The 27,549-nt window shown below is 35.3% G+C and overlaps 1 protein-coding gene across 10 annotated transcripts in view; it reads right to left on the minus strand.

The window, feature by feature from the left end:
• RTTN (rotatin) overlaps positions 1-27,549 on the minus strand; it is a 204,213-nt gene that overhangs the window by 164,687 nt on the left and 11,977 nt on the right. For 9 of the 10 annotated variants that reach the window (XM_016933873.4, XM_063795852.1, XM_016933870.4 and 6 more), the window contains 6 exons: positions 26,939-27,104; positions 24,193-24,374; positions 21,760-21,875; positions 10,406-10,576; positions 2,650-2,862; positions 711-823 (listed from right to left, as the gene is read on the minus strand). In XM_016933873.4, the coding sequence (XP_016789362.4) occupies positions 711-823; positions 2,650-2,862; positions 10,406-10,576; positions 21,760-21,875; positions 24,193-24,374; positions 26,939-27,104 (961 nt within the window). Of the gene's footprint in view, positions 1-127; positions 824-2,649; positions 2,863-10,405; positions 10,577-21,759; positions 21,876-24,192; positions 24,375-26,938; positions 27,105-27,549 lie in introns of all 10 variants that reach the window. The other variant, XM_063795853.1, reaches the window with a different exon arrangement.

Genomic DNA, 27,549 nt, shown 5'->3' on the forward strand with positions numbered 1-27,549 from the left:
CCAAGACATCTGAGGCAAGTAAGTTAGTAAGCAAAAGACTGCAAAGCATACTGGAAGGGATTTCTTCCTACTCCAACTCCTCAAACTGAGATCTTATTAAAAATAACCAATATTAGCAAGTACTCACCTAAGCACTTATTTGTTTCAGGGCAGAGGAGGTTCTGTCTTAAAGAGTATTTTTAAAAACCCAAAATGTCTTTAAAATCCCCTACTCAGTTAATGATTATCACATCACAGAATTTATTCTTTCCAAAAGCAATAAAGACACTAAGTTCTAAATAGAAATTTGCTGATGTCCTCAAAATAAATTAACCAATACACAGTCTTTTCTAAAAATCCACATAAGAAAAAGGTACAAAGTAATAAAAGTTACAAAACTCTCAGTTTAAGTTATTAATTAAAACTTTAAAGATAAACAAACAATGTGTGTGAATAGTCTGGATGGATACCAAAAACAAATGTATAAAAATCCAAGGATTATTCATTTTGATTGTAGGCATGATATTTTTGAAGTTTAATCTTGAATATAACAGTTAAGTATCCTAATGCAGCTGTACATATACCCTTTAAAAATCAGACACATATAAAAGCAATTAAACTAAAAAATAATAACAAAGATATACAGTCAGTTTCACTTTCACTGTTTCTAAGTTTACACACACCCTAAGTGTCCAATAATAACGTAATCACATTAAGAAAGAAAATATTACATCTTTGAACAAATGCTGATGATTTCCTTTATTAGGGGGAAATGCTGATGATAGGAAAAGCTACGCAAGGCTTGGTCTGCCAGCTCCACTAATTCTAAGAGATTCTTCTCTCCCTACAAAAGAAGCAGAATGGAACAATAAATGTCAAGTTCATGTGCAATGATATTCTCAACAGCTAACTAAGCAGCTTCAAGAAATTAGACCATTCAGAGACCATGAGACTGTTTACATTTGTTTAAGTCCACTTTCTCATCAAGCAACCTAAAAATGTCAGCCTAGGTGGAGAAATGTAGGAAAATTCCCTAGCTAAATGCCACATGAGACTTTCTATTATTTAACTCTGAGTAAGCTTAAAGTTACAATCAAGTTGCCTGGTTCTTTGATTACTTCTTTGTAGCTCTACCTCCCCTAATAAAAGTAGGGCTAATGTATTTATTTTATTATAAACCTGCCTCTTGTAGCAGCCTGACCACTAGAAACACACAGGACATTGAACACATGTGTGATTAACTGACCACACAAAATGCCACAGAGGCCAGACCCAGTGGCTCCCAGCACTTTGGGAGGCCGAGGCGGGCAGATCACTTGAGGTCAGGAGTTCAAGACTAACCTGGCCAACATGGCGAAACCCCGTCTCTACTAAAAATACAAAAAATTAGCTGGTTGTGGTGGCACGAGCCTGTAATCCCAGCTACTTGAGAGGCTGAGGCGGGAGGTGGAGCTTGCAGTGCGCCAAGACTGCACCACTGGACTCCAGCCTGGGAGACAGAGTGAGATTTCGTCTCAAAAAAAAAAAAAAAAAAGCCACAGAAATACTTCAACTTAAAGACACAATTCAAAATTCTATCACAGAGAAAACAAGAAGACAGTGGTACTAACATGGCAAAAGGAAAGGGAAAAAAAAACAAACTATAGTGGTAAGTAAGAAAAATCATAAATATCAAGTTCAAGGCCAGGCACGGTGGCTAACACCTTTAATCCTAGCATTTTGGGAGGCCAAGGTGGGAGGACAGCTTGAGGCCAGGAGTTCAAGACCAGCCTGGGCAACACAGTGAGACCTCATCTCTACAAAACAATTTAAATATTAGCCAGGTGTGGTAGCATGTGCCTATAGTACTAGTTGCTTGGGAGGCCAAGGCAGATGGATTGCTGGAGCCCAAGAGATCAAGGCTGTAGCCTAGGCAACTGAGAAGGCTGTCAAAAAAAAAAAAATTCAAAGAAAATAAATAGGTTCAGATAGATTCTACTGTAGGCACCAAAATGAGTAAGAATTTTATCCCTAATTCTTCAAGATCTTCAGGATCCATGTCCTTATTTTCAAACAATAAACAACTCTTGTGTCAATGTCTGTCTCTAAGACCCATTAACCCTTTCATTGATAACATACTAATATTCTAATAGTATTTTTAAAAGGGATAAATACTGACACATAATTATTGCTGTAACACTGCCATAAAGTCATCCTAATACATTATAAACAATGTAGTTCATCACTGTACTTAATATATTTTAAAAATCAGGCTTTATATATATGTAATAACTATCTATAAAATATTGAGGCAAAAATATGTCTACAAGTAAGCACTAAAATAGCCCTTATAATTTTGGTTACATCAACTGTCATTCAGTTCATATCAGTAAGTCACTTAATAGAGGTACTCATTATTAAATATTAAGACATTTGTAATAACCACTGCTTTTTTGTAAATCACTGATGTTAGGAATATACACCATTAATTAAAGTCTTCGTTTTACTTCTATACAAATCGTATCCTTACTTTAACCTGTTAAATAACAGGTTATGTATAATTGACCCACTCAGGAATAATGTATCCCACCTGTGACAATTCAATTATATGTCCATCAATTTGAAAAGTATAGATTAAATTTTCAAAATATGTCAAAGGGATTTAAAAGAGATATTAAAAAAGCTTTTTACCTCTTTCCCAATATCAGACAGGAAGTTACAGGTGCATTCAATTGAATAAACGGCCTCTGCAGTTCGTTTATAAATACTGTAGTTTTCAGAATTCAGCTGTTCCAAATAGGCCACAACAGCTTCATGAATATTTGGATATTCCAAAGAAATAGGCATGTCCAAAGAAAGGAGAAATAATGCTGTTGACATAGGCTCTGATAAAAACTCGCTTGCCTTGGTGAATTAAAAAAACAAAAAAATTAAAACTTTGTTTAAAAAAAACTTATTTTAGAGAAACATAGTGGGCTATAGTCTTAATCTAATCCAACTTCCTTTTTAGCAATTCTTTGTCAAAAAACTGAAACTTTTTCCAAAGAAAATCCCATTTCCCAACACATCATCTACCTCTACCTCTATGTCTTTTTTCAATACAAAATGTCTCAAGTCCAAATATCAACTCTTTCTCAAAGCCTAAGATACTAACTACTTTCTTCTTCCCCAAACCAACTTCTTCTCTCCTTGAGCCCTGCACCTTGTATATACCTCTGCTATTGAACTAAGGCATGAGGCCTTTTTCTCTAAGTATTTTCTGTACATGTACGCAAATCTCCCCAATAACCTGATAAACTGAAGACAAGAACACTTCCCCATCCCATAGCTGAACATGACAGAGCTTATTAATGACATATTAATAACACGAAATCAAGTATAGCTATAGATTGATTTGAACAGAAACGAATTTTTTTCTTTGGTTTTGTCTTTTAGAGGGGATAGTGGAAATTCAATATAATATTTTAAATAGTTCTAAAATACAGAAGATAGCCCCTTAATTAGTATAAAATCAATATGCCTAAATGAAATATTATACACATTATAACCTTAAACAATAGATTTAAAACTGAAAGAATTATGGTTTTTAAAAAAATGGTTCTAGTTCTGTGACAGGATTCTAAATATCAATTAAAGGAATAAAAAGGACTAAAAATTTGACGTTCAGAGAAAATCTCTTGACAAGGCTCACTATTACAGCTGAAATGCTGTCTTTACAAAAGTGGGTTTGGTCATGATTTATTTCATGGATAACCTATTTCAAGGATAATCATTAACTACCTGAAAGTCTAAGAGCTGAATCAGCTAAACAACGATACCTTTAAATGAATATAGTTGCTAAACGAAGATCAGAAACTACAGAAATCAAAATTTTAGATTACACAGACATGACAAACCTCCAGATTAGTAAAACAGCAGCTATTAGAAAGTAAAGAGAAATTTCATTATTCTGTGAAGAACTTTCCTTTTTTTGTGGGCGGGGGAGGAAAAAGAGAAACTCAATTATCTGCTCACCTATTATTCACTCACTCGGCAAATATTAATTAGGCCTTACTATGTTCCTCCACTATATGCCAGGTACCTCTCCAGTCCTGGGAACCCAGCAGAGAGCAAAATAAAACCTCTGCCCGCATGAAGCTCACATCCCACTGAAGAAAGTAGAGTGTAAATCGATATACTTCCTAAGATGTTAGGTGTGGCTAAAAAGTGTTTTAAAACAGGATAGGAAAGATGAAGAGGAACAGAGAAGTAATGGGGAGTGGAGGCAGGGAACTGCTACTTCTCCAAAGTAGTAGAGGAAGGCCTCGCTAATAAGATGACATTTAAGTAGAACCCTGGAAGGGTCAGGAGCCACATGGCTATCTGAGGGAAAGCATTTATAGAAGAGGGAAGAGCAATTACAAAAACTATTATTTGGTAGCAAGAAAGCCAGTGGAGCTGGTTCTGAGGGATGGAGTCAGAAAGGAGTGGTGGGCCAGATCAGTTAAGGCTTTGGGTCATCATAAGGAATTGTCCTCTGCTGAAAGCCACTGGAACATTTTAAACAAGTATCAAAATTGGTCTGTAGAGAACTGATGGTAATGTGCAAAAGTGGAAGCTAAGAGACAGAGGACTTTACTGCAGTAATCCAGGCAGGACAGAATGGTGGGCTTAACTCAGGTATTCAGATTCTGTATAGGTATTCAAGGGAGAAATGACAAATTTTGCTCAGGGATTATATCTACATATGAGCAAAAGAAAGGAATCAAGGCTGACTCTAAGGTTTTTGCCTGATCAACCATCAACTTGAACAACAAAGTTGACATTTACCGAGACAGGCAAGACTATAGGAAGAACATATTTGGAAGGGGAAACAAAGAACGAAGTTTGGGACATGTTCAGTTGGAGACATTTATTGTCACCCAAGTGAAGACATCAAAAAGGACACTGGATATAGGTAAGTTCAGAGTTCAGGTTATATGTCTGGTCTGGAAGTATAAATTTGGCAGGCATCAACAAATAGATGGCATTTAACAATCACAAATGGGATGTATTTCATGAGGACTACTGTCAGTCCTGGGGTTCCACTCCTGAAGAGTTAGGAAGATAAAGAGAAATTAGCAAAGGCGATTTACACTGTGCTAAGAGAGTAAATCCTAATGGATCTAACTCTAAAGGCACTGAGTTCTAGTTTAAGAGAGTTCTCTCTGACTCTAGTCAGAAAAATAACAGCTGCTGTGAGAATTAAACAAGCATTAAGCAGAGCATATGGCATATAGCACTCAATAAATATTAATTTCCTTTTCTCGCTTCACCACAAAGGAATTCCAATGTTTCACCCTGCGTACTTGTATTTGAAACTCTTGCTATCTCAGCAACTCAAAGCCCCATGCTAATGTCATTAGCTAATCTTTACATGGCCCAATGGACTAATCACAATTTACACCCCTAATCTAAGATAGCTGTCCTGCATATATAAGCATTAGTCACATGCCATCGGAACTAAAAGTGAAGATGTTTCAGTGCAAATCCATCACCCCTATTAGATAAAAAATAATCAGCAACATCACCTCATGTGCATTGGGAGGAGGGGCTATAAATGTTTCCTGTAAACTAGCCACTCAGCAGCCATGGCATAATTCTATGAGTCTGTTAGAAATGCCAGCTCTCAGGCCCTACCCTTTACCTGATGAATCAGAATATGCAAGATGTGATTAACAATATCCCTAAGTGATCTGTTTGAACATTACCGTTTGAAAAGCACTGCTCTCAGTCACTCAACTGGCTTCACCAGGTCATTAGATCTTTTTATATACCTCCCTGAAAAGCTAAAGACCTTGTGTTACAAATTCTTCCTTAGTCTTGGTAAGCATCACTAGCTAAGAGTAACAGCAGTTCCTAGAATGCTCTGTGCTTCTGCTTCCAGAACAGGGCTAGTACTTTTAGCTCTTACTTCCCAGATGTTTCCCCAGATGAAATTACCTTCATTTGTTTTACCAATTTAGTTTACTCAACCACAATATTTTTCACAAGATTACCAATGTATCATTTTAACCTATCCATGAGTATTCTCCAAAATCATTTAATATCAACAAATATCAGTTTCAAAACAGGCATCAGAGGACATTTTGTTAAACTTAGGAAATCTCTACATAGATTCATATTTATTTTCCAACATCCAAATTACCTACTTGGTCAGTGGCAACTCAAAAAAACCACTTTAAAGGCAAAAAGTTTCAGAGTCCAAATTCTACTTCAATTATTAGTGGGCTAGCAACAGACAGAGGGCAGCATAACCTTACATTTATATAAACCAAAGAAGAAATTTAACAGCAATGAAATAGCATTTTTGTTTAGATCTCATTTTAAAGTACTTAATCAATTAATCAAAACAAATATAATCATCTAAAAACAAATACCTTAATTACAATCTCCCACAATGATCAAAATTGTTTTAATAAAGTTCCAAGTTATATATTTAAAATAACTACCAAAAATTAGATAATTGATTTGTTTTTAAAAACAGAAACAATAAAACAATAACTACCTTTAAAAAAAAAAAAAGCATGGAAAATTAACTTTACATTATTCTGGCACTAAGTAAAATAAATAACTGATTTCTTTTTGGTTCCTGTCCAAATAAGCACATAGATGAAAAAATACAATCAAAAACTACATGATGCAACTGATAGGATAAGTTTTCCATCAATACTTCGACCCATAGATAGATTGACCATTTGCAATACTTAATAGCAAGCAATTGTAGCACCACTAATTTTTCATTTATATAATATTAAGGAAGACACCCATATTTTAAATTCAATTCCTGTCTTAAGAGACTGGAATTCTTCCATTCTTGATGCTTATGCCTTGAAAAATTGTCACTCTTCAAAACAGAAAAGGACTTCAGAAACATAACGACTAGTGAATACAAGTTAAAAATTAAAAGTAACACAAGTGATGTTATTTTCCTTAAAGCAAAATACTATATTTAAAATGCAGTGTTTTATCCGTTTTCCTGGATCACCTGATAATACATTGTGTATATAAGTGATACTTAGAAAATGGAGTTTGGGCCTGGCGCGGTGGCTCATGCCTATAATCCCAGCACATTGGGAGGCCAAGGCAGGCAAAACAAGAGGTCAAGAGATCGAGACCATCCTGGCTAACATGGTGAAACCCCATCTCTTCTAAAAATACAAAAATTAGCCGGGCATGGTGGGGGACACCTGCAATCCCAGCTACTTGGGAGGCTGAGGCAGCAGAATGGCTTGAACCCAGGAGGCGGAGGTTGCAGTGAGCGGAGATCACGCCACTGAACTCCAGCCTGGTGACAGAGCAAGACTCCAACTCAAAAAAAAAAAAAAAAAAGAAAAAAAAGAAAATAGAGTTTGGACTATATGCTCTACAGAATTCTAGGAAACAAAGCTGCAAATGTTTAATAACTAAGGGCAACAAAGAGGCATAAGGAATAGTTTTCTAGTTTTCATAATTTCTCCCATACCTGCATTTTAGTGTGCCACTCCTTCGTTTTTGTAATAAGTACACCACGAAACACTGATGTCTGAATGATCTGAGATATTTTTACCACTAACATTCAAATTCAGAGATAACCTCACGTTTAAAAATACAGTCAGTAAGAAGATTTTAAAGAAATACTTACACATATTAAAATCACTTTTAACAGACTTCATACAATGGAATATTTTGTAATAAAAGTTAACAAATTAATGCTATAGGCAACAATAGTTACGAACCTCAAGAAGGAGTTGAGAGAGTACATACTTTATAATTTCATTTAAACAACATTCAAAACAGGCCAATTGATCTATAGTGACAGAAGTCAGAAAGGAGTGTGGCTTGGAGAAGGAGGGAGAGGTAACAGATGGGAAGGGGTCTTTGGAATGCAGGTAACATTTTATTTTCTGTTATGGGGGTGGTCACTTTTTAAAGACAGATGCATTCACTTAGTAGAAAAAGCACTGAACTATGTACTTTTCTGAATGTATATGAAAGTTTAAAAAAAAAAAGCCTTTACAGAATTGTTTTTTTCTGATAGCATTTTAAAAATCATTTAAAAATTTAAGTGTTCTAGTTAAACTAACAGTGCACAATTTCAGAAACTGTAATTGGCAAACACACAGAAGAGACACCAGCCTTAGGCACTTTCAAAAAGTGCTTCTTTTTAGTAATTTCCCGGCCATATATTCTCACAATTATCTTTTCCGGGTACTACTCTTTTTATCCATTCTTTAGTTAAAAACAATGAAACTCGTGAAACTATAATATTTTTAAATTATGCTTATAATAAAAACATGTTTAAGCATTCAGCCTTTGAACTAGTAATGCCACTAGGAATGTAAGAATCCAAAATATGAGTAAACATGTGTAAGTAGCAATTCAGCATAGTGTTATTTATCAAAATACCAAAAAAAGAAAAAAAGAAACCTAAAAGCTTAATTTCTGGAATCCTTGTGGAAATCATAAAACATCTTGCTGGTAAAATATTAGTACCCATTAAAATTTATGAAGTGTTTAATTAAATGGAAAATGTATGTTAGATAATAAGAAATGGTTAAAAAAAAAAAAAAGAATAAACAGGCCAGGTGCAGTGGCTCACGTGAGTACTCCCAGCACTTTGGGAGGCCGAGGCGGGCACATCACCTGAGGTCAGGAGTTCAAGATCAGCCTGGCAAACATGGTGAAATCTGGTCTCTACTAAAAAAAAATACGAAAATTAGCTGGGTGTGGTGGCTCACACCTATAATCCCAGCTACTCGGGAGGCTGAGGAAGGAGAATCACTTGAACCTGGGAGGTGGAGGTTGCAGTGAGCCAAGAAAGTGCCACTGCACTCCAGCCTGGGTGACAGAGTGAGACTCCATCTCAAAAACAAAAACAAAACCAAAAAACAAATAATAATAAATAAATGTCAATTGGACTTAAAGCAGAAAAGAAAAAAGCCTCAAAACTAACTTGAAATTATAAATGAATTTTTATTCTTCTTTGTACATCAAAATGTTTTTTAAATGAACATTTTATTTTCTGAATAAAAGTTAAAAACTGAAAACACCAAAGCTTAAGAAAAGAAAGGTCTAGGTAAAATAGAAAAGTAGGAAAAAGAAAAGTACTAGAATAAAGACTAGCACAGAAGATAGTTTATTGCTATCATGGGCAGAAAAGCAGCTTTGTGAAAGACACCTAAAGCAACACGTTAATTAAAAAAACAACTTTCAAAAGACATACTAAGGTATGAAATCATATATTACGTAACTCAAACTACAAATATGGTTTAGACATAAAACAAGTTACCAAATATTAACTAGATGAATCAAATAAAAATCAGGATATTTAATCCTACCAAAGATGACTTCTGAAATTCTTTTGATCAGGTGCTAAAATAAAAATATTAAGCAATTAAGTTGCTGACAGAAAGGAAATAGTGGGATACCTTCAAGAGAAATGCATGGGACCAAAAAAAAAAAAATCCCTTAAGTTACTAAAATATGCAACACACCAGCAATATACATAAAGTACAACAAATACAAGAAATAGGACAGTCCTCAGAAACCAACTTGACCAACACTTAGAAACTAAAGCACTGCTAACAGTATTTTGAATAGATATAACAAGAAAAAGAAAAGGTTCCATGACATTAAGATATGCTAACTATAAAATAATTTCTGGAGCAGCAATGGAAACTATTGTTTGTATTCTGTGTGTCAAGGAACCTGGGAAATAGTGAATAAGTAAAGAACTCTGACAACACGTACCTAGCTGAAAAGAAGGAAAGGCTACTCTTGATATTAATGATAAGAACCAAGACACACACTGCAGAGATAAGATCAGTAGGCTTTCAATGCCCTCCAATCAATTAAAAGATACAAGTGTACCAATTATATATGTATATATGTATGGAAAAATGTATTCGTATATTAAGACATAATCTCTTCCCTCAAGTGATCCCAAAGTTATTAAAGAAACCAAAGAAGTCAAACATATACATGTATATGTATATGTATATGTATATGTATATGTATATGTATATGTATAGATAACAGCCAAGTCTTGTCTTTTACAAAACTAAGTTCCATGAGGCCAGGGACTAATTCTAACCTATTCAGTTTTACATCCAGCAAGTAATACTGTTAGTCCACTGTAAGCAATCAATAAATTATTCACTGAATGAACAAGGAATAAACAAACAAACGTACGGACTGCAATAAAACATATGCAATAAAAGCAACAGCAAGATTAAAAAATAATTTCCCATCAAATGATTTGTCAAAATTGTTCAAAATGTTAGCCATTTCTCAATTTCTTCATTTCCCATATAACCTGTTACACTTATTTTGAAAATGGCCTAAAGCACAATACCTTCACACCATGAAAAGAGCAGAAGAAATTTACAACAGAGCATTTATTTATAATAGTCTGTAAAGTACAAATGAGCAGCATTGCCTGCCTTACCTTTTCAACAGGGAGAAGCGTTTGTAGCAGTCGAACTGCAAACAGGGAAATGCTGATAAAGGCCATTCTGTGGTGCACAAGCATCACCTCTGGCTGCTCCAAACTGATACTACTTTTATGGTAGCACATGGTTTCTCCAAGGGCTCCCAACACCAGGAGTAGTTTCTCCTTCTGAAAACATTTACACAACATGAAACAGAAGAAAACAACCAATTTTAGGGGCCAGTATACAAAAGCCATGGAGAACAGTTTAAAATATTATCATTTTCATTAAATAGGAAAACAAATCAAAACAGAATTTATTCCTCTGAGAATTACCAATGCCTGCTGACATAATTTAAAAAGCACAAAAGAATGATAAACCACCTACATTTTAAAAATACAATAATCTTTAAGTATTTAATATGATGAATCTTAACAATGAATAAATACAAACAATAAAATATAAAAGGTAAATGAACCATAAATTCCTCCTAGTTTCTAGTGCCTAATTGTTCCAATTTGGAACATTAACACGCAAACCCCTCGTCAAGTATTTCTTATGCTTACTATACGCCTAACACAGTGGCAGGCATAATGAAAAAACAATGCATTAGTACAAGAGACATGATGATCTCTGTCCTCAAATTGATACCAACATTTCTAAAGAAATGCATCAAGGAAAGTCAAATAATTAAAAAACAATTAAATATCAAATTTTATAAACTCTCTTTAGATAATAAGGTTTCAAGTGGAAAATGTTATGCCATCATAAATTTAAATAATTTACTACTTCAAGAGAAATCATATCTTTTAAACTAAAAGGTATACATTAAATATGAAGAAGAATCTATGCATAGTAGACTGTCTTGTAAGTCACATCAATATAGACAAAGTATATCCCAGATATACTGATATGCCCCCATAAACTAGCGGGTAAAAGGACACCCTCAGTAAGAAAGAAAAAAAAAACTGAAGTACTTAACTTTCAATTTTCCATTGAAAACATATGAAAAGAAGAATGAGAAATACCTGCAAACTAAGAACAAAAATCTAATATACCAGAATTTCTTCAATTCAAGGACGACTATACAGGGAACAACTAAAAGGTACGAGGCCCAAAAAGCACAAGTCGTTGGCAAGAATATGGAAAAAATGGAAGCCTTGTGCATTGCTGGTGGGAATGTAAAATGGGGCAGCCACTGTGGAAAATATAATGGGCAGTTCCTCAAAAAAACACAGAATTATCATATGATCCAGCAAATTCCACTTCTGGGAATATACCCAAAAGAACTGAAAGCAGGGTCTCCAAAAGAGATGTATACACACCCAGGTTAACAGCAGCACTATTCACAACAGCCAAAAGGTGGAAACAATGAAAGTGGCCACTGACCAATAAATGCAGAAACAAAATGTGGTATGTTGTATATACATGCAAGAAAAGGAGGCCGGACGCGATGGCTCACGCCTGTAATCCCAGCAGGATTGAACTTGAACCCAGGAGGCAGAGGTTGCAGTGAGCCAAGATCACACCACTGCTCTCAGGCCTTGGCGACAGAGCAAGACTCTGTCTCAAAAAGAAAAAAAGAAAAGGGTGTTGAGCATTCAAAAGGAATTAAATTCTGATACATGCTACAACATGGGTGAACCTTTAAAACATAAAATAAAATAAGCCAAATACAAAAGTAAAATAAGCCAGATACAAAAAGACAAATATAGATTCCACTTATATGAGGTACCAGGGGCTGGGGATAGGCAGAATGAGGGGTTATTGTTTAATGGGTACAGAGATTCCATTTGAGATGATGAAAAAGTTGCATAGATAATGATAATGGTTGTACAACAATGTCACTGCAGAAGTAAAAGGAAGACAAAATGATCTACATAAGCAAAACAAGGCAAAAACTTTTGAGAGTAGACCAAGCATAACTATACTATAAAAAGTTTAAATTTTCCTATAAATGAAACAATTTCATATTGAAGTAAAAAACAAAAATTAAAAATTTATATATAAATCCTTAACTGTCATGGGATTATAAGTAAAAATAGAAAAGAAAATTCTAAAAAAACTTTGTGAATAAAAGGTTAAAAGTTCAATGAGTAGTAGAATTAAAACAAAAATTCTAAGCAATATGAATAGTGAATAATTTAGGGCAAAATAAATTAGAGTAATTTTCTACTGATGACATGTTTAACAATAAAGACTCAATAAAAATGAGTCTGTGATCTGAATAACACAGGACATCAACAAAACATGTTATTGATATGGACTTATAAATTTTAACTCAGTCTTTTTGAACATAATTAAAATTAATAGACATAAACTTTGAACACTGCAAAGAATATAACTTCTCTTTAAGTTTCCAAGAAACACTGACAAAAATTAACTTTAAACATACTTTGCCACAAAGAAAACTTCAGTGTATATTTAAGGCTATATTTCTCTGATCCCCAAGAAATAAAACTAAAAAGCAATAAATATTTAAACCGAAAGTAGAACAATCCTTACAAAATTAAAACAGAAAAAGTAAAACGCCCTCATACAAACAACTACTGGTCTAGAGAAAACAAATTGGAAATACAGTGACAGTCTTATTATATTGACAGGCAATTAATTCCTCCATACAGTATTTCTCCATGAAAACAGTACTAGGAACAACATCTCTATTATTCAAGTCTATTTACTTGTGAAATTGTTTAAAATAATCTTGCTAATTCTAATGATGAATTGAGTACTTCTCAAAATATCATAAAAAGAAAATACTTTAAGAATGAGTTTTACAGTTCTATTTCCAACATTTCTTCTAAGCATAAAAAAAATGGCTTTTTGTATTGTTTTGTTTTGTTTTGTAGGAAAGGATTGAAAAACAATAGTAACTGGCCCACATTTTTTAATTCTTTGGGCTAAAGATGTTTAAGCAACAACCCTAAAGGAGTTGACGGTGGGGGAAAAGACCAGTCCTCACAGGATACTCATAGTTTTTACAACAGAAGGTACAAAACTGAAATACCAGGTTAGCAAAATGTCTTAAATATTACCAATAAAACAGATTTTATAGTGTAAACACAACTTACACACTACCTCTGCAATATACAATGGGTTGTGGATTCTACAAGGCACCTGGAGTAAGAAACTGCAGCAGGCTCTGCCCCTCACATGCTTCCAATGGACCTTCCACACTGCAGCCAGTCACAGTTCCTCCTGCCAGTCTCACAAGGCACTTCTCTGATTAAAAGCAATCTCATCATGCCTTCAGAGGAAAGGCAGGACTACTCAGCATCATGCCAAAAGACCCCTACCAGCAGACCCTCATTTATCCCACCAGTCTCTCTCCACTATTTGCACCTCACATTTCATGCTCTAGGTGCTTGTGTTCCATCTACTACCAGCCCTATCCTTTATCTCCGATCAGAACTATCCATGCCTCTTTGTCATGGCTCATGGTTCATTCTCACGCTCTGCCAGATTAAAAAAAAAAAAAAAGCTATTGTATTTGCTTGGCCAAATCCTACTTATAATTTAAAACTCAGTTCATTCAGATCTACAAAAAGCCCTCACTGAGGCCGGGCACGGTGGCTCATGCCTCTAATCCCAGCACTTTGGGAGGCCAAGGCAGGAGGATCACTTGAGCCCAGGAGTTTGAGACCAGCCTGGCCAACATGACAAAACCCAGTCTCTGCTAAAAATACAAAAATTAGCCAGGAGTGGTGGTACATGCCTGTAATCCCAGCTACTTGGGAGGCTGAGGCACAAAAATTGCTTCAATCCAGGAGGCGGAGGTTGCAGTGAGTCAAGATCATGCCACTGCCCTCCAGCCTGGGCAACAGAGTGAGACTCTGAGTCTGGGGAAGAGAAAAAAAAAAAAAAAAGCCCTCACTGACATACCAAGTTCATAGTTCATAGTGTTTTCAAAGCACTGGCAATAAAACATAATGGCTATAAATACAAAACCACAAGTGACCCTGAAAAATAAACTGTGCCTCAGTTATGGAGTTTGCAGGGTCATGATAATTAAATGACTTCATAAATAGTGCTTAGTGTCTGACATATAGTAAGTGCTATATTTAAACTATCTTAGTTTAAGTGTTATTCCTTTATGCTTATCTCTGTTTTACTAATGTCATATTAAAAGTATCTATCACCCACAGGCATAAAAAGCACTACATCTTATTTGATATCCCAAGTGCCTAGCATATATTAATAACGGGCAATCAAGAAATGTGAGTTAAAATAACTGTCTTTGGAATGGTGGCAGCAGCAGGGAAGGTCTATGTAATTAGAGATCCCACTACACCAGTTATCAATTCACAATCTGGTCCAAATATCCTTAATGAGCCCTTACTGGATACAAAGATCTTTAGTTTCTTTCACAATCCTCTTAGCCCCTCTTGAAGTCCTACCGACATTCTACAATTCTACCAACATGCCTTGATGTTGAAGTTACCAGTTCACAGCAGGTCAGATGGGAATTTAGAAGCAATGAGTCATAAAGATGAAAAGACTGCTTTCCAATGACTGAAATGACAGGAATGACACAGAAGAAATGCGGAAAAGAAACAGAATATAGACCTAAGAGTCTAGGTTATCTGGCAGGAGGTGAAAGCTACTTTCTCCTTGCATCTTGAACCTGACTTAGCATGTAAATAGGGAAAAAATAGACCTGATTTGATGATGGAGGACTGGGGGAATGACATATGACATACTTTAGGTCAGCATAACTAATTTTGGTGAAAATATTTTTTCTTTTATTTACTTCGAGTAATATAAAAATATTCAATTAAGGGGGGAAATTGAAATTCCCTTCCATGCTGAGTTACAGGGTTCCAGACATGATTGATGTTACTCATATTAGTACTGTGTGGAAATACCTAGAGATTTGATTATATATCCTCAGGTACTTAATTTCTAAATTGATAGCAACATTTATTATTTTGTTCCTTTAATGACTCAACAAAAATACTGCTGTCTTTCTTTTGAAAACTGGCAAAAGTATGAACATTAAGAAATTTTACTTGTTTGCTTCTTTTAAAATATAGCCAAAGAAAAGAGACATTTATTCTTTTTAAACAAGTAAAAGTAAATCAAATATAATTTGAAGTACTTCTGTTTTATTTAGCATTTGTAACATACCAACTGGCACTTGTACAACAGAATTAACCTTTAAAGTAAAAATAATTCATTGAATCATAAAGTACCGGCAGCCAAAAGTTAAAAGTGAATGACTAACTTTTACAGATAAATGTTCTGGCCAAGAAAATTTAAGTTAATTTAAGAAACAACTGATAAAGCATTCCTCACACTTCAAAGGAAAAATTTACTTGTTGAAAATCTTCAATATGTGAAAAATCTCCTAAAAGTACTACAAAATAGTGTGACAACCTTAAGGACTAAAGAAAAACCAAGATTCAGAACTATTATCAGAAAATGAAAGACTTGAAAATATACCCATTTTAAAATATGCAATTTGTTTCTCTTTTTAAGAGGTTCGTGTTACGAAAAAAATAAAAGTTTGGGTTTCTTTCTTACATGGGTATTGTTATTATGTAAATATCTGTAATTTTTTTTTTTATATTCAGACCTCTATTCACAAGGATTTCAGACAGCCTGTAACAATGTTTAATTAAATATAGACCAACTTACATCAAAATAGCATAAAGAGAAAAAAAACTGATAAATGTAAGAGTCAATATATATTTTTATGACTAATAAATTTTGATTCTACTGCCCTGACAAGGCAGCAAAAGGGAAGGGAGAAAGGGGGAGGGGAAGGAAGAAAGGGAGAGGAAGGAAGACCAGACATTAGGAATTCACATTAACAGAAGAGACAGAATGCCAAATCTTCAAGGAAGGCAAGGTTATCAGATGACAATTTCAAAATGAAAGATATTAAATGACAAATGATTTATGATATTTTGAAATGTTAAAAAAGATATGGTTTCCAGTTACATGGAGACATACTCTGGTATTCCATAGATCTCTTAAATATTATGCTGTAATATAACATTCTTAAGGCTACTACTGTACACATGTTGATTACTCATGCAAAATATTACTTATCAAAACACTTCTTGCAAAAAAAAAAATTTAATTCCATATTTTCTAAAATTATCTACTCTACTGAAATACAAACAGCAAAAAACAAGGTATCCTGAACTCTCCACACTTTGAATGATTATTCTAAAGTTGATCCAGAATTTTCACTCTAGATAAATGTACATTTAAGCTCCTAATAACTCACAGATAGGCCAGTTGCTTAAATGACATAATTAAAAACTTTACGTAAAACTTCCAATTCTGGCCATGAAATAATAACAAGGACATCTCCTGTCCTTCCCCAGAAATCAACTAGAAAGTGGCATAGTGTCATTGCAGGACTGTGATGCCAGAGAGAAGGAAAATAAGCAATGAGAGTCCTACTATACCTGAAAACAATTACTGTACAGCAAACACAGGCAAGAGAAATCCAAAGAGTCTGACAGTCTCGATGACTTTAGGAGATGAAGATGCCTGTGGAAGCTGACATGGTTAGGAATTGTGGGAGAGCTATGCAAAGAAAGAATTTCAGAGACCTAAACAAGTTTCCACCCAGACCATGCTGAGATTAGGTGGCTTAGATTATAGGTAGATACTCTGTAAATACAGGCCAAAGATGATTACTGAGATTTAAATTGAACAACTCCAGGGCTCACACAAGACAATAAAACTCAGTCTTCAACCAGGCAGAGTAGACAGTCATCAATCATCACTTTGGACATTCAATAGAGGTCCCAAAGGATCACATCTCAGGAGCAGAGTTTAACCCCAAGCAAAGGTTCTTCTAGATCAGGGTTTCTCAACCTTAACACTTCCTCAAGGTTTTTTGACATCTTGAGCTAAAACATTCTTTGTTGTGGTGAGCTGTTCTGGCTTCTATCTACTAGAAGCCAGCAGCACCACTCCAGGTGTGACAATCAAAAATGGCTCCCGACGTTGCCAAACATCCTCTGGGAAGCAAAATTACCCCCCAGTTGAAAACCACTATTTTAGACCCATTCTAGCAAAATTTTTTAAAGTCTTGAGAAAATGAAACTGCTCTACAAGTAACATAACCACCTGTCAGCCTCAAACTTCTGGGTTCGAGTGATCCTCCTGCCTCAGCTTTCCAAATAGCTGGGACTATAGGTATGCACCTACATGCCCAGCTAATGTTACTAATTTTTGAAGAGACAAGATCTTACTTTGTTGCCCAGGTTCATCTCAAGCTCCTGGCTTCAAGTAATGCTCCCATGCTGGCCTCCCAAAGTGCTTCAGAACCCTCCCAAAGTGCTTCTAAAAGGGTAAAATAAAAAATCAAGATACTCAACATGGTAACATTGAAAAGGTCCAGCATCCAATCAGAAATTACTACACACATCAAATATTAAGATCCATAAAGAGAAAAGTCAGCCAGTGGACAAGACCCAAAACTGAAATACTCAAATGTATAAGACCTATACACTGACAACTTCAAAACAATGCAGAGACAAATTAAAGAGCTAAATAAGGCTGGGCACAGTGGCTCATGCCTGTAGTCCCAGCACTCTGGGAGGCCGAGGCAGGCAGATCACCTGAGGTCAGGAGTTCGAGACCAGCCTGGCCAACATGGTGAAACCCTGTCTCTACTAAAAATACAAAAAAATTAGCTGGACATGGTGGCACATGCCTGTAATCTCAGCTACTTGGGAGGCTGAAGCTGTAGTGACAGTCACTTGAACCCAGGAGGCGGACAGTGCAGTGAGCCAAGATCATGCCACTGCACTCCAGTCTGGGTGACAGAATGAGATTCCATGTTAAAAAAAATAAAAATAAAAATAAATAAAGAGCTAAACAAGTGAAGACATATATATGGTATTCATGGATCAGAAGATTCAATACTATTAAGATGTCAATTTTTCCTGAATTGATCTACAAATTCAACTCAATTCCATTCAAAACCACAGCAGGTTTTTGTGTGTTTGTGTGTGTGTGTGTGTGTGTGTGTGTGTGTGTGTGTGTGTGGTGGCGGGCGCCTGTAGTCCCAGCTACTTGGGAGGCTGAGGCAGGAGAATGGCGTGAACCCGGGAGGTGGAGCTTACAGTGATCCGAGATGGCGCCACTGCACTCCAGCCTGGGCAACAGAGCGAGGACTCCATATCAAAAAAAAAACAAGAAAAAAAAAACAAGAACAAAGTTGAAGGACTTATACTACCTTATTTCAAGACTTACAATAAGCTTCACTATAGCTAACTATAAGCCTTCACTATAAGCTACAATAATTAAGTCAGCTGGGTATTGGCATCATAAGAGAAAACCGATCAAATAGATTCCAGAAGTAAACCCATATATAGTTAGTTGGTAAGGAATTCAGGAAAGAAAGGACAGTCATTTGAACAAATAGTGCTGAGAAAATAATTGTATACCCATAAAAAAAAAAGTTCATTCCTTACCTTGTACTAGATACAAAAATCAACTCAAAATTAATCAAAGATATAAAACCTAAAACATATGTAATAATTCTAAAAGAAAGCATAGGAAACACTCTTTGTATTCCAGGTTAGGCAAAGATTTCTTAGATAAAATATCAAAAGCATGATCCATAAAAGAAAAACTAAGAAACTGAACCTCATCAAAATTAAGTTTTTCTGCTCTTCAAAAAGCTAAATGATCATCTCAATAGAGACAAAAGATTTGGCAAAATACAATAATCATTCATGATCAAAACTTTCAACAAACTAAGAATACAGGGAACTTCCTCAACTTTATAAAGGCATCTACAAAATACAAATGTACTAGAGCTAATCTTGTATTTAATGGTGAAAGATCGAATGCTTCCCTCTAAATCACGAAGAAGGCTCTCACCACATCCATCCAACATTATACTAAAGCTTCTAGCCAGGGCAATTAGGCAATTTAAAAAAATTAAAGGTATCCAGAGTGAATAGAAAGAAATAAAACTGTCTTTATTCACAGATAAGATGATCTTAAAACTGTTTTTATTCACAGATAACAAGATTTTATAGGTAGAAAATCCTAAGGGATCTACCAGAAAACAAAACAAAACAAAAAAAACTACCAGAACTAGTAAGTTCAGCAAGGCCACCAAACAGACGATCAATACACAAAAATCAATTGTATTTCTATATACTAACAATGAACAATCCAAAAACTTTTAAAATTTTCATTCACAATGGCATTGAAAAGAATACTTAAGAATAAGTGTTTTTTTAAAAAAAAACCTAGACTTGCTCTCTAAAAATTACAAAAGATGCTCAAAATCATCAGTCACTAGGGAAATGCAAATTAAAACCCACTAAGATACCATTGCACATCTATCAGAATGCCCTCTCCCCCCCCAAAAAAAAAAAACTGAACATAATAGATGTTGAAGATGTGGAACAACTGGAATGTCCATAGGAATGTTATTTGTAATAACTAGAAACAACCCCATTGTCCACCAACAGGTGAATGGATAAACAAATTGTGGTATGTCCACACAATGTAATACTACTCAGAAATAAAATGAATAAACTACACTAAGCCTTCACTTAACTTGGTCAACAGGTTCTTGGAAACTGACTTTAATGAAACAGCATTACAAGTTCCATGCCGTTTCACTAAATGCTGATGAGAAAAAATAACTGGGTTTGTTATAAGTCAGTTTGCTTAAAGTCACAGTTTCCGAAAACCTATCTATGATGCCAAGTGAGGAACTGCTGTACTACTACATAAACAACATGGCTCAGCCGGGCGCGGTGGCTCACACCTGTAATTCTAGCACTTTCGGAGACCAAGGCAGGCAGATCACTTGAGGCCATTCTACCATAAAGACACATACATGTGTATGTTCACTGCTGCACTATTCACAATAGCAAAGACATGGAATCAACCTAAATGCCTATCAATGGGAGACTGATTAAGGAAAATGTGGTACATACACACCAATGAATACTATGCAGCCATAAAAATGCATGAGATCATATCCTTTGCGGCAACATGGATGGAGCTTGAGGCCATTATCCTATGCAAACTAATCCAGAAACAGAAAACCAAATACACATATTCTCACTTATAAGTGGGAGCTAAACAATGAGAACACATGGACACAAAGAGGGGAACAACAGACACCAGGGATTACTCGACGGCAGAGAGTGGGAGGAGGATCACAAAAATTACCTATCGGGTACTATGCTTATTACCTGGATGACAAAATAATCTGTACACCAAACCCCCATGACACAGTTTACCTATATAACAAACCTGCACACATACCGCTGAAGCTAAATAAAAGTTTTTTAGAAAAACAGCATGCCCACTTAAATAAATCTACCCTAGAGACATACCTGCACATTTATGAAATAGCATAAGCCCATTATTCATCGTACATAATTTATATTAACAATAATATCCATCAAGAGACTAGGTTAACAAATACACAACGAAGCATTTGCTACCTATAAAAAAAGAACGAGAAAATCTCACGTATAGATAGATAGGGAATAATCCCCATACCTACTATTCTATGCACATAAGACGTATTTTTAAGTTATAAAAACAGGGTGCAAAACAGTGTCTATAATATACCACCTTTTATGCAGGATGGGGAGAGGATAAGAATCTACATACTTAGTTGCTTACATTTGCAAAAATAAAATAAAAATAGAAAAAAATAGCCAGAAAATAAAAATGACTACCAATAAGGAAAACATCTTAAAGGTAACTGGATGGGAGAGAGGCATCTCTGAGCTACATTTTTATGAAGAAAAAACAATTCCCAATAGTGAAAACAAACAAAAAAAATCTAACTGTATGCTGAATGGGTAACGGTAGCTTTAAGGCACAGTATTTTGACTGTATATCCCTAGTGAGATTAGTCTATCTCAAAAAGAACAGCCAGGAAATCTTGAACTTTTCATTAGAATTGTTCATAGTAATGTTAATATTGCTGTTCTGAAACTATCTTATGTATGTTTAAGGTCAAAGCTAATAAGCAATTATGCTGATACTGCTAGGAATGAAGACTTTCTACAAGCGCAAGGATAAGAAATACAAATTTAAAATAAGAAAAATAGCAATAAACTCACGATCTTTAAAAATACGTATTTCCTAATTGTTCCTGAAAGAAAAGAATGATATCACAGTAGCTATAACCACCTCTAATGGCCTGGTTTTGGTCTTAATATACCTTCCCCTATTAGAAGTAACCAGAACCTTTGGAAAAATAGGCCTGTTCCAGGCTATTTATAACATAAGCCTGGGACATATTGAGTCAAAAAGAAAAAAGATTTTGAACACGAATGAGACAATGAAACTGGCTTAAAAGAACCAAAATCTTAAAAAATACTATTCCCTATATCCCAAAGAAAACATTGATTCTTACCATATCTATACCAAAAAGGCTGCTGTCATCCCAGATATCTGTTGAAATTGCTTCACCAATAAGTGTCATATCCTCTGTAAGCAATTCCAGAACTCTTATTATCACTTGTCTGCTACCTAGGAATACAAACAGAAAAAAGTAAAGGAGAAGAAGTTACTTAACTTTAAAATAATCAGCTGAATATCATATTGCTCAATTTTCTAGTTAGTCATGCTCCAACATTTTCTCTTTTCTTCTAATGTTCTTAGAACTGTAGAGAAATCACAATTTACAATCACACTGAAGGCTTCTGTTCCAGTCACAGTACTACTTTACTATATAACAAATCAAATACATTTATAATTGGAAAAGATATTGAAAGTAGCAATAATCTAACAAGTACTGTGAGATAGATTAAAATAATTTTTCGAATTTAGGGACCATCCATTTTACACGTAATATGTGACAAAGCACCAGAAAGGTTTAGAAAACGTATTCCAATAATTTCTACTTAGTACTAGAAGGCGTGAGCCTTCTCATAAATTAGTATTTTCCCACACAGGAGTTGCCTGGGAAGCTAAGCTTGGACTGGAGCAACTAAAGGAATAAATGAACATGCTAACATTTGCTAAAAAAACTATTTGTACTCACCTTAAACTCAAAAAAACTTCCCAAAGTCACACCCACCAGAGCAACCTCCTTTCTCCACAGAGACAGAATAACAAAGACTCCACTTCCATTATCCTGTGTGAGACGAACATTCACACGAGACTTTCCCACCCCGCATCCCAAAGGTTAAGTTCTAATGAATCAAAGTAAAACAAACTACCAGATTGGAAGGATCTAGATTAATGTTTTCACTAGAACAGCTGGACCAAATTCTCTTACAAATCTCTTACGATATTGAACAGTTACAAATCATGCCATAATTTACCACAAAAGGGCAGGAGAACATTTAGTTTTTATGTACCAAGATATAGCTTTATAATTATCAATCTGACTTTTTAAAGCAAATTAAGGAAAGGTTAAATGCAAAATCATTAAAGTCTAAGACTGTTCTTCTCAGCTTACCAGACAGATAAACATATGTACTTTATGATGCCAAAGTTCAGATCTTTCTTCATTTCACATTATTAGTATATGAATTAATATATAGTTCCAGCTAGTAGAAGCACTTACTGAGTAAAAAGTATGAGTACACAGTTTTCCTCAGGATAAAAACATTTTAAATGTTTTCCAAATATATACCTTCCTGCTTCTTTCTCCTCCATCACCTCCAAGTGGCAAAAAATAGACATGGGACTTAAAGAACCATTAACTTGGAATATATATTTTTACTTTGCCAGTATAAAGTAAAAAGGGCAAAACTTGGTTATCTTATTTATATCCTGATGAGTTTATCAAACGTTGAAAATGTATAGATTTTGAGAACAAAAATCATGACTGTTTTCTTTCTAAAACTTTCTTTACACCTTGCAAAATGCTAAAGTATTTAAAAGCATGGACTTTAGATTCAAAAGAATCGTGGTTCAAGTCCCTGCTTTTAGCCGTTTGACTTCAGGCAAGTTTCTAAACCACTCAAAAACTCAGCTTCATCATTTGTAAAAATGGAGATAAAATTAGTTAACTACCAGTGAAAAAACAAAATGGGTTGATATGAAAAATACATGAAATAATGTACACAAAACCAAGTATGAAGGCAGAACCCAGTAGGGACACATGCTAACTGTTGTTTCATTACTAGACTCAGTAGACATCTGTCATATTGTTATTGCTGTTACCGTTGTTCAGTACAATTACAATTAAATACCAGTGTATATTTCAGTAAACCTCTTCAAATTTTCCTAGTACATCTGAACAAAAATGGGATCTCAAAATATTTGTGGCTTTTTTAAGAAAAATTACTACAAAGGTAAGAATCCAGTTTTGGAGTTTTGTTTTTAACATGTTAAGTGGCTTAAGTAGTAAGAAATGAATGGGAAGAGTAAACAACTGACAGCTAATCAAAAAGTTTCCAAAGAGCAAAAGCCAAAGATTTTTTTATTCTGGTCTATTCATGCCAGTCCACCTTTTATACCTTATTCCAGTTGCTGAATGTTGTCACTGCTCAAATTTAAAATAGCCATACAGTCCAAAAAGAAAAGAAAAAAACAGATGACAGCAAGAATAAATGCAAAAAATAGATAAAAATTCTAAAAAAAAAAAAATAAGCATGAAAGCCTGTGCCAATAAAAACTCATAAAATGGAAGGGCAAGCTGAATAGCCTTCCAAGGCATCCACATTTAATTTAAAAATAATAAAGACCTTATTAGGTTTTTAGAAATTTATATCCCAAAAGATAAGTAAATACAGATTCCAAAGGCCCTAACATAGAAGAGAAAAAAAGGAAAATCCTAACGAAATACAAAACAGACACAAATTATATCAGAATTACGATTTCTAAAACAACTAACCTGTTCTTAAGAGAGGAACAGCTGATTCCAGAATGGAGACACAAAACTGGGGAAGACTGAGCTGCTGGAATTGTAGTTCCAATGTGTCTTCAGTTTCCAGCTCTGGCAGATCTATGTGTCCCATATCCAAAGGTGAATGAACGGATATCCTGGAGTTTACATGAGCATGACTACTACTTCCACTGCAAGATAAACAAATGATAAACCTTGCATACAGAAACAATCCCCAAACAGATTTACTGCATATCTGCTGCCTCGCATATTAGAAGCCTCATACAAGTCACAACTCTACTGCTTCATTCAACTCTGGTCAGATTTGTAGAAACTTTGACAAATTTACGAAATTAAATTCCATAAAGATGACTCAAGGCCAGGAGTGGTGGCTCATGCCTGTCATCCCAGCACTTTGGGAGGCCAAGGCGGGCAGATCACCTGAGGTCAGGAGTTCAAGACCAGCCTGGCCAACATGGTGAAACCCCATCTCTACTAAAAATACAAAAAAAAATTCGCTAGGCATGGTGGCACACACCTGTAATCCCAGCTACTGGGGAGGCTGAGGCGGGAGAATCTTCTGAGCCCAGGAGGTAGACGTTGCAGTGAGCTGAGATAGCGACACTGCACTCCAGCCTGGGCGACAGAGCAAGACTCCATCTCAAAAAAAAAAAAGACTCTAAATTGTAAATGAAGCCAAAAATGCATCTATATTTTGCTTGTCAGGCTGGTATCTCAAAACATGTCAACATTCCTATAGTAGCAATCAATATTAGCACTGATAACCCATTCATTTCCAAAAGAAAACAAGCAGATTTATAGGAAAGCTCTTCTGTAATCAACGTGTAGAGACAAAACCAATAGTTCATACAGTTTCCTAGATTTTCTGAGTTTCACCACTGTTCTGAGTAAGCCAGTGTTAGTAAATGAAGGATGTTTCTAGAAAAACCTCATGGGAAATGTATTACTTCACTTAGTACATTCGACATCATGTAGTGACTTCAAAAATGCACCCAAAAAAAACGGAACATCCCATTGTCCTTGGCTTTCTTCATTAAAAAGTTCTTACCTCGGATGTAAAGTGCTGGAGTAAGGATTTAAAAAGTGTAGAAAGGCTAGAGCCTCACACTTACAAAGAGCCTTAAAATTTTGTCTTTTGATGTTATCCACAACTGAAGCTGGATCACAAGAGATATATTAATGCTATGGAACATTTAAATCTGCCCAAATTATAAACCAACTTTGTCGTTTCTTCAATTTCAAGATACCAAGCACCCCAAAATATGGAAACAACTCGGGCTTCTCTGTAACTCTGAAAGGAAGTTTCAGTGAGGAAGCTGTTCACTCAGGAGTGAAAACTTAGAAGCATGAAGCACACAAGAGAATGAGGCAGAAAGGCTTCAGGAGAAAGAGAAAAACATGGCTGAACAACCAACTACAATATAAGGACTAAGAGCATAGACTCTCCTATCATTTTATTTAACCCTAGCTCTGCTCTTTACCAACTGTTACGCTCTTAACCTCTCTAAACCTCAATGAGGATGATAATAATAATACTAATGCTATATATAATATCAATCCTATTCTAGGACAACTAAAGGAGACAAAGTATGCAAAGCACAGGGCAGAACACCATACACACAGCAGGTATGAATCGGTATTAGCTTGTTAACAGTAGTAGCAGTATTGCAAGAAAATAATTAAGCCAACAGACCAATGCTTAACTTAGTGAACATTTTTTAGAATGACACTAAAGAGACTAATATGTTTCTAACACGTTTGCACCCAAGGATAAGGTAACATACAAATACCACACCAATCCTTTTAAGCAGAGTTGGTGTATGAAAATCTGGGTGCCAAGCACTGGGGGCCAAGCATGGTGACTCATGTCTGTAATCTCAGCACTTTACGAGGCCAAGATGGGAAGATCACTTGAGCCCAGGAGTTCGAGACCAGCCTGGGAAACATAGTGAGACCCCATCTCTACAAAAAATAAAAGGCTTAGCCAAGTGTGGTAGTGCACATCTGTGGTCCCAGCCACTCAGGAGGCTGAGGCGAAAGGATCACTTGAGCCCAGAAGTCAAGGCTATAATCGTGCCACTGCACTCCAGCCTAGGCAAGAGAGTGAGACCTTGTCTCAAAAAAAAAAAAAGAAAAAGAAAAAAATCTGTATTTACACAAACAAATACCATAAATTGTTCACCTTGAAGGAGTCCTTATTTTATAAAATTCTCCAACCATTCCTTTTAACAGTAAACACTTATCCATTTGTTATAAGACTTACAAAAATCTGTGTAAAATACTATCAACAATGTATCTATCATTTAAAGCTATGCTTTTAAACTTGATCATATTCCGTTTGCAGCTGGTAAAAACAATGTATTGGGTCAGAATCATTTCTTTTTTAATGAAATCGGAACTGAAAACATAGTTCAGTGTGTCAAATATAGTATCAGAATACTATTTTGTGAACATTTTGTTTTGGGGGACACATACACACACATATATATACATAAACAGAGTATATGTTCAAGTACTGAGCACTGAGTTGCAATGTAATATTTATCTGTCCTTACCGTGGATCATGGTCAAAAAAGGTATGAAGCCAGGGTTTAACACAAGGCCTATACCTGTGTTAATGTTTCAAAAAAAAAAAAAAAAAAGGGACAGAAAAATAATTATCTCCTTCTGAAATTAACACACACACAAGTTAACCGGCATTTCTCATCTCCCCAGAGACACTGCTAGCAGTCACCTAGAGGACGCTGCATCCCAGTCCTGGCCATCTCCTCTGGGTCGCTGGCCTGTGCGCCCAACCACAGAAGGCCGAGGGCTGCTGCTTCCTGGGGAAGGATTCTGGGAATGATGAGTACCTCTTGCTTCATGACAATAAGACAAAGAAGAATTTTGGGAAACTGTGTCTGGGGAAAAAAAGAAAAAATAAAATTATCCTTTAGTAGAAACAGACTTCTGACTATGTGGTATTTATGTATCATTCTTCCAAAAACATTAACAAATTAGGATAGTAGGAATCCTTCTACAGGGGTAAAAACAAAAGCAAAGATCAAACTTTTCTATAAGTATTCACTTAGTACATTTAGGTTTACATCTAACTGACTTGATTACATGGGACCTTCTAGTCAATGGCATTCAGTTACAACATTAGAGACTACCAAAGCAGAAAAACACTAGATCATGCACTCGTCTGCTTAAAACTCTCCAAGAATGGCTACCTCATACTGTACATAAAAATTAATTCAAAGTGGATCAACAACCTAAATATAAAAGCTAAAGCCATAAAGCTCTTAGCGGAAAAAATAAATCTTCATGACCTTGAATTTGGCAATCGACTGTTAACTATGACAT

This window comes from Pan troglodytes, chromosome 17, assembly GCF_028858775.2.
Source record: "Pan troglodytes isolate AG18354 chromosome 17, NHGRI_mPanTro3-v2.0_pri, whole genome shotgun sequence".
NCBI classification, from domain to species: Eukaryota; Metazoa; Chordata; class Mammalia; order Primates; family Hominidae; genus Pan; species Pan troglodytes.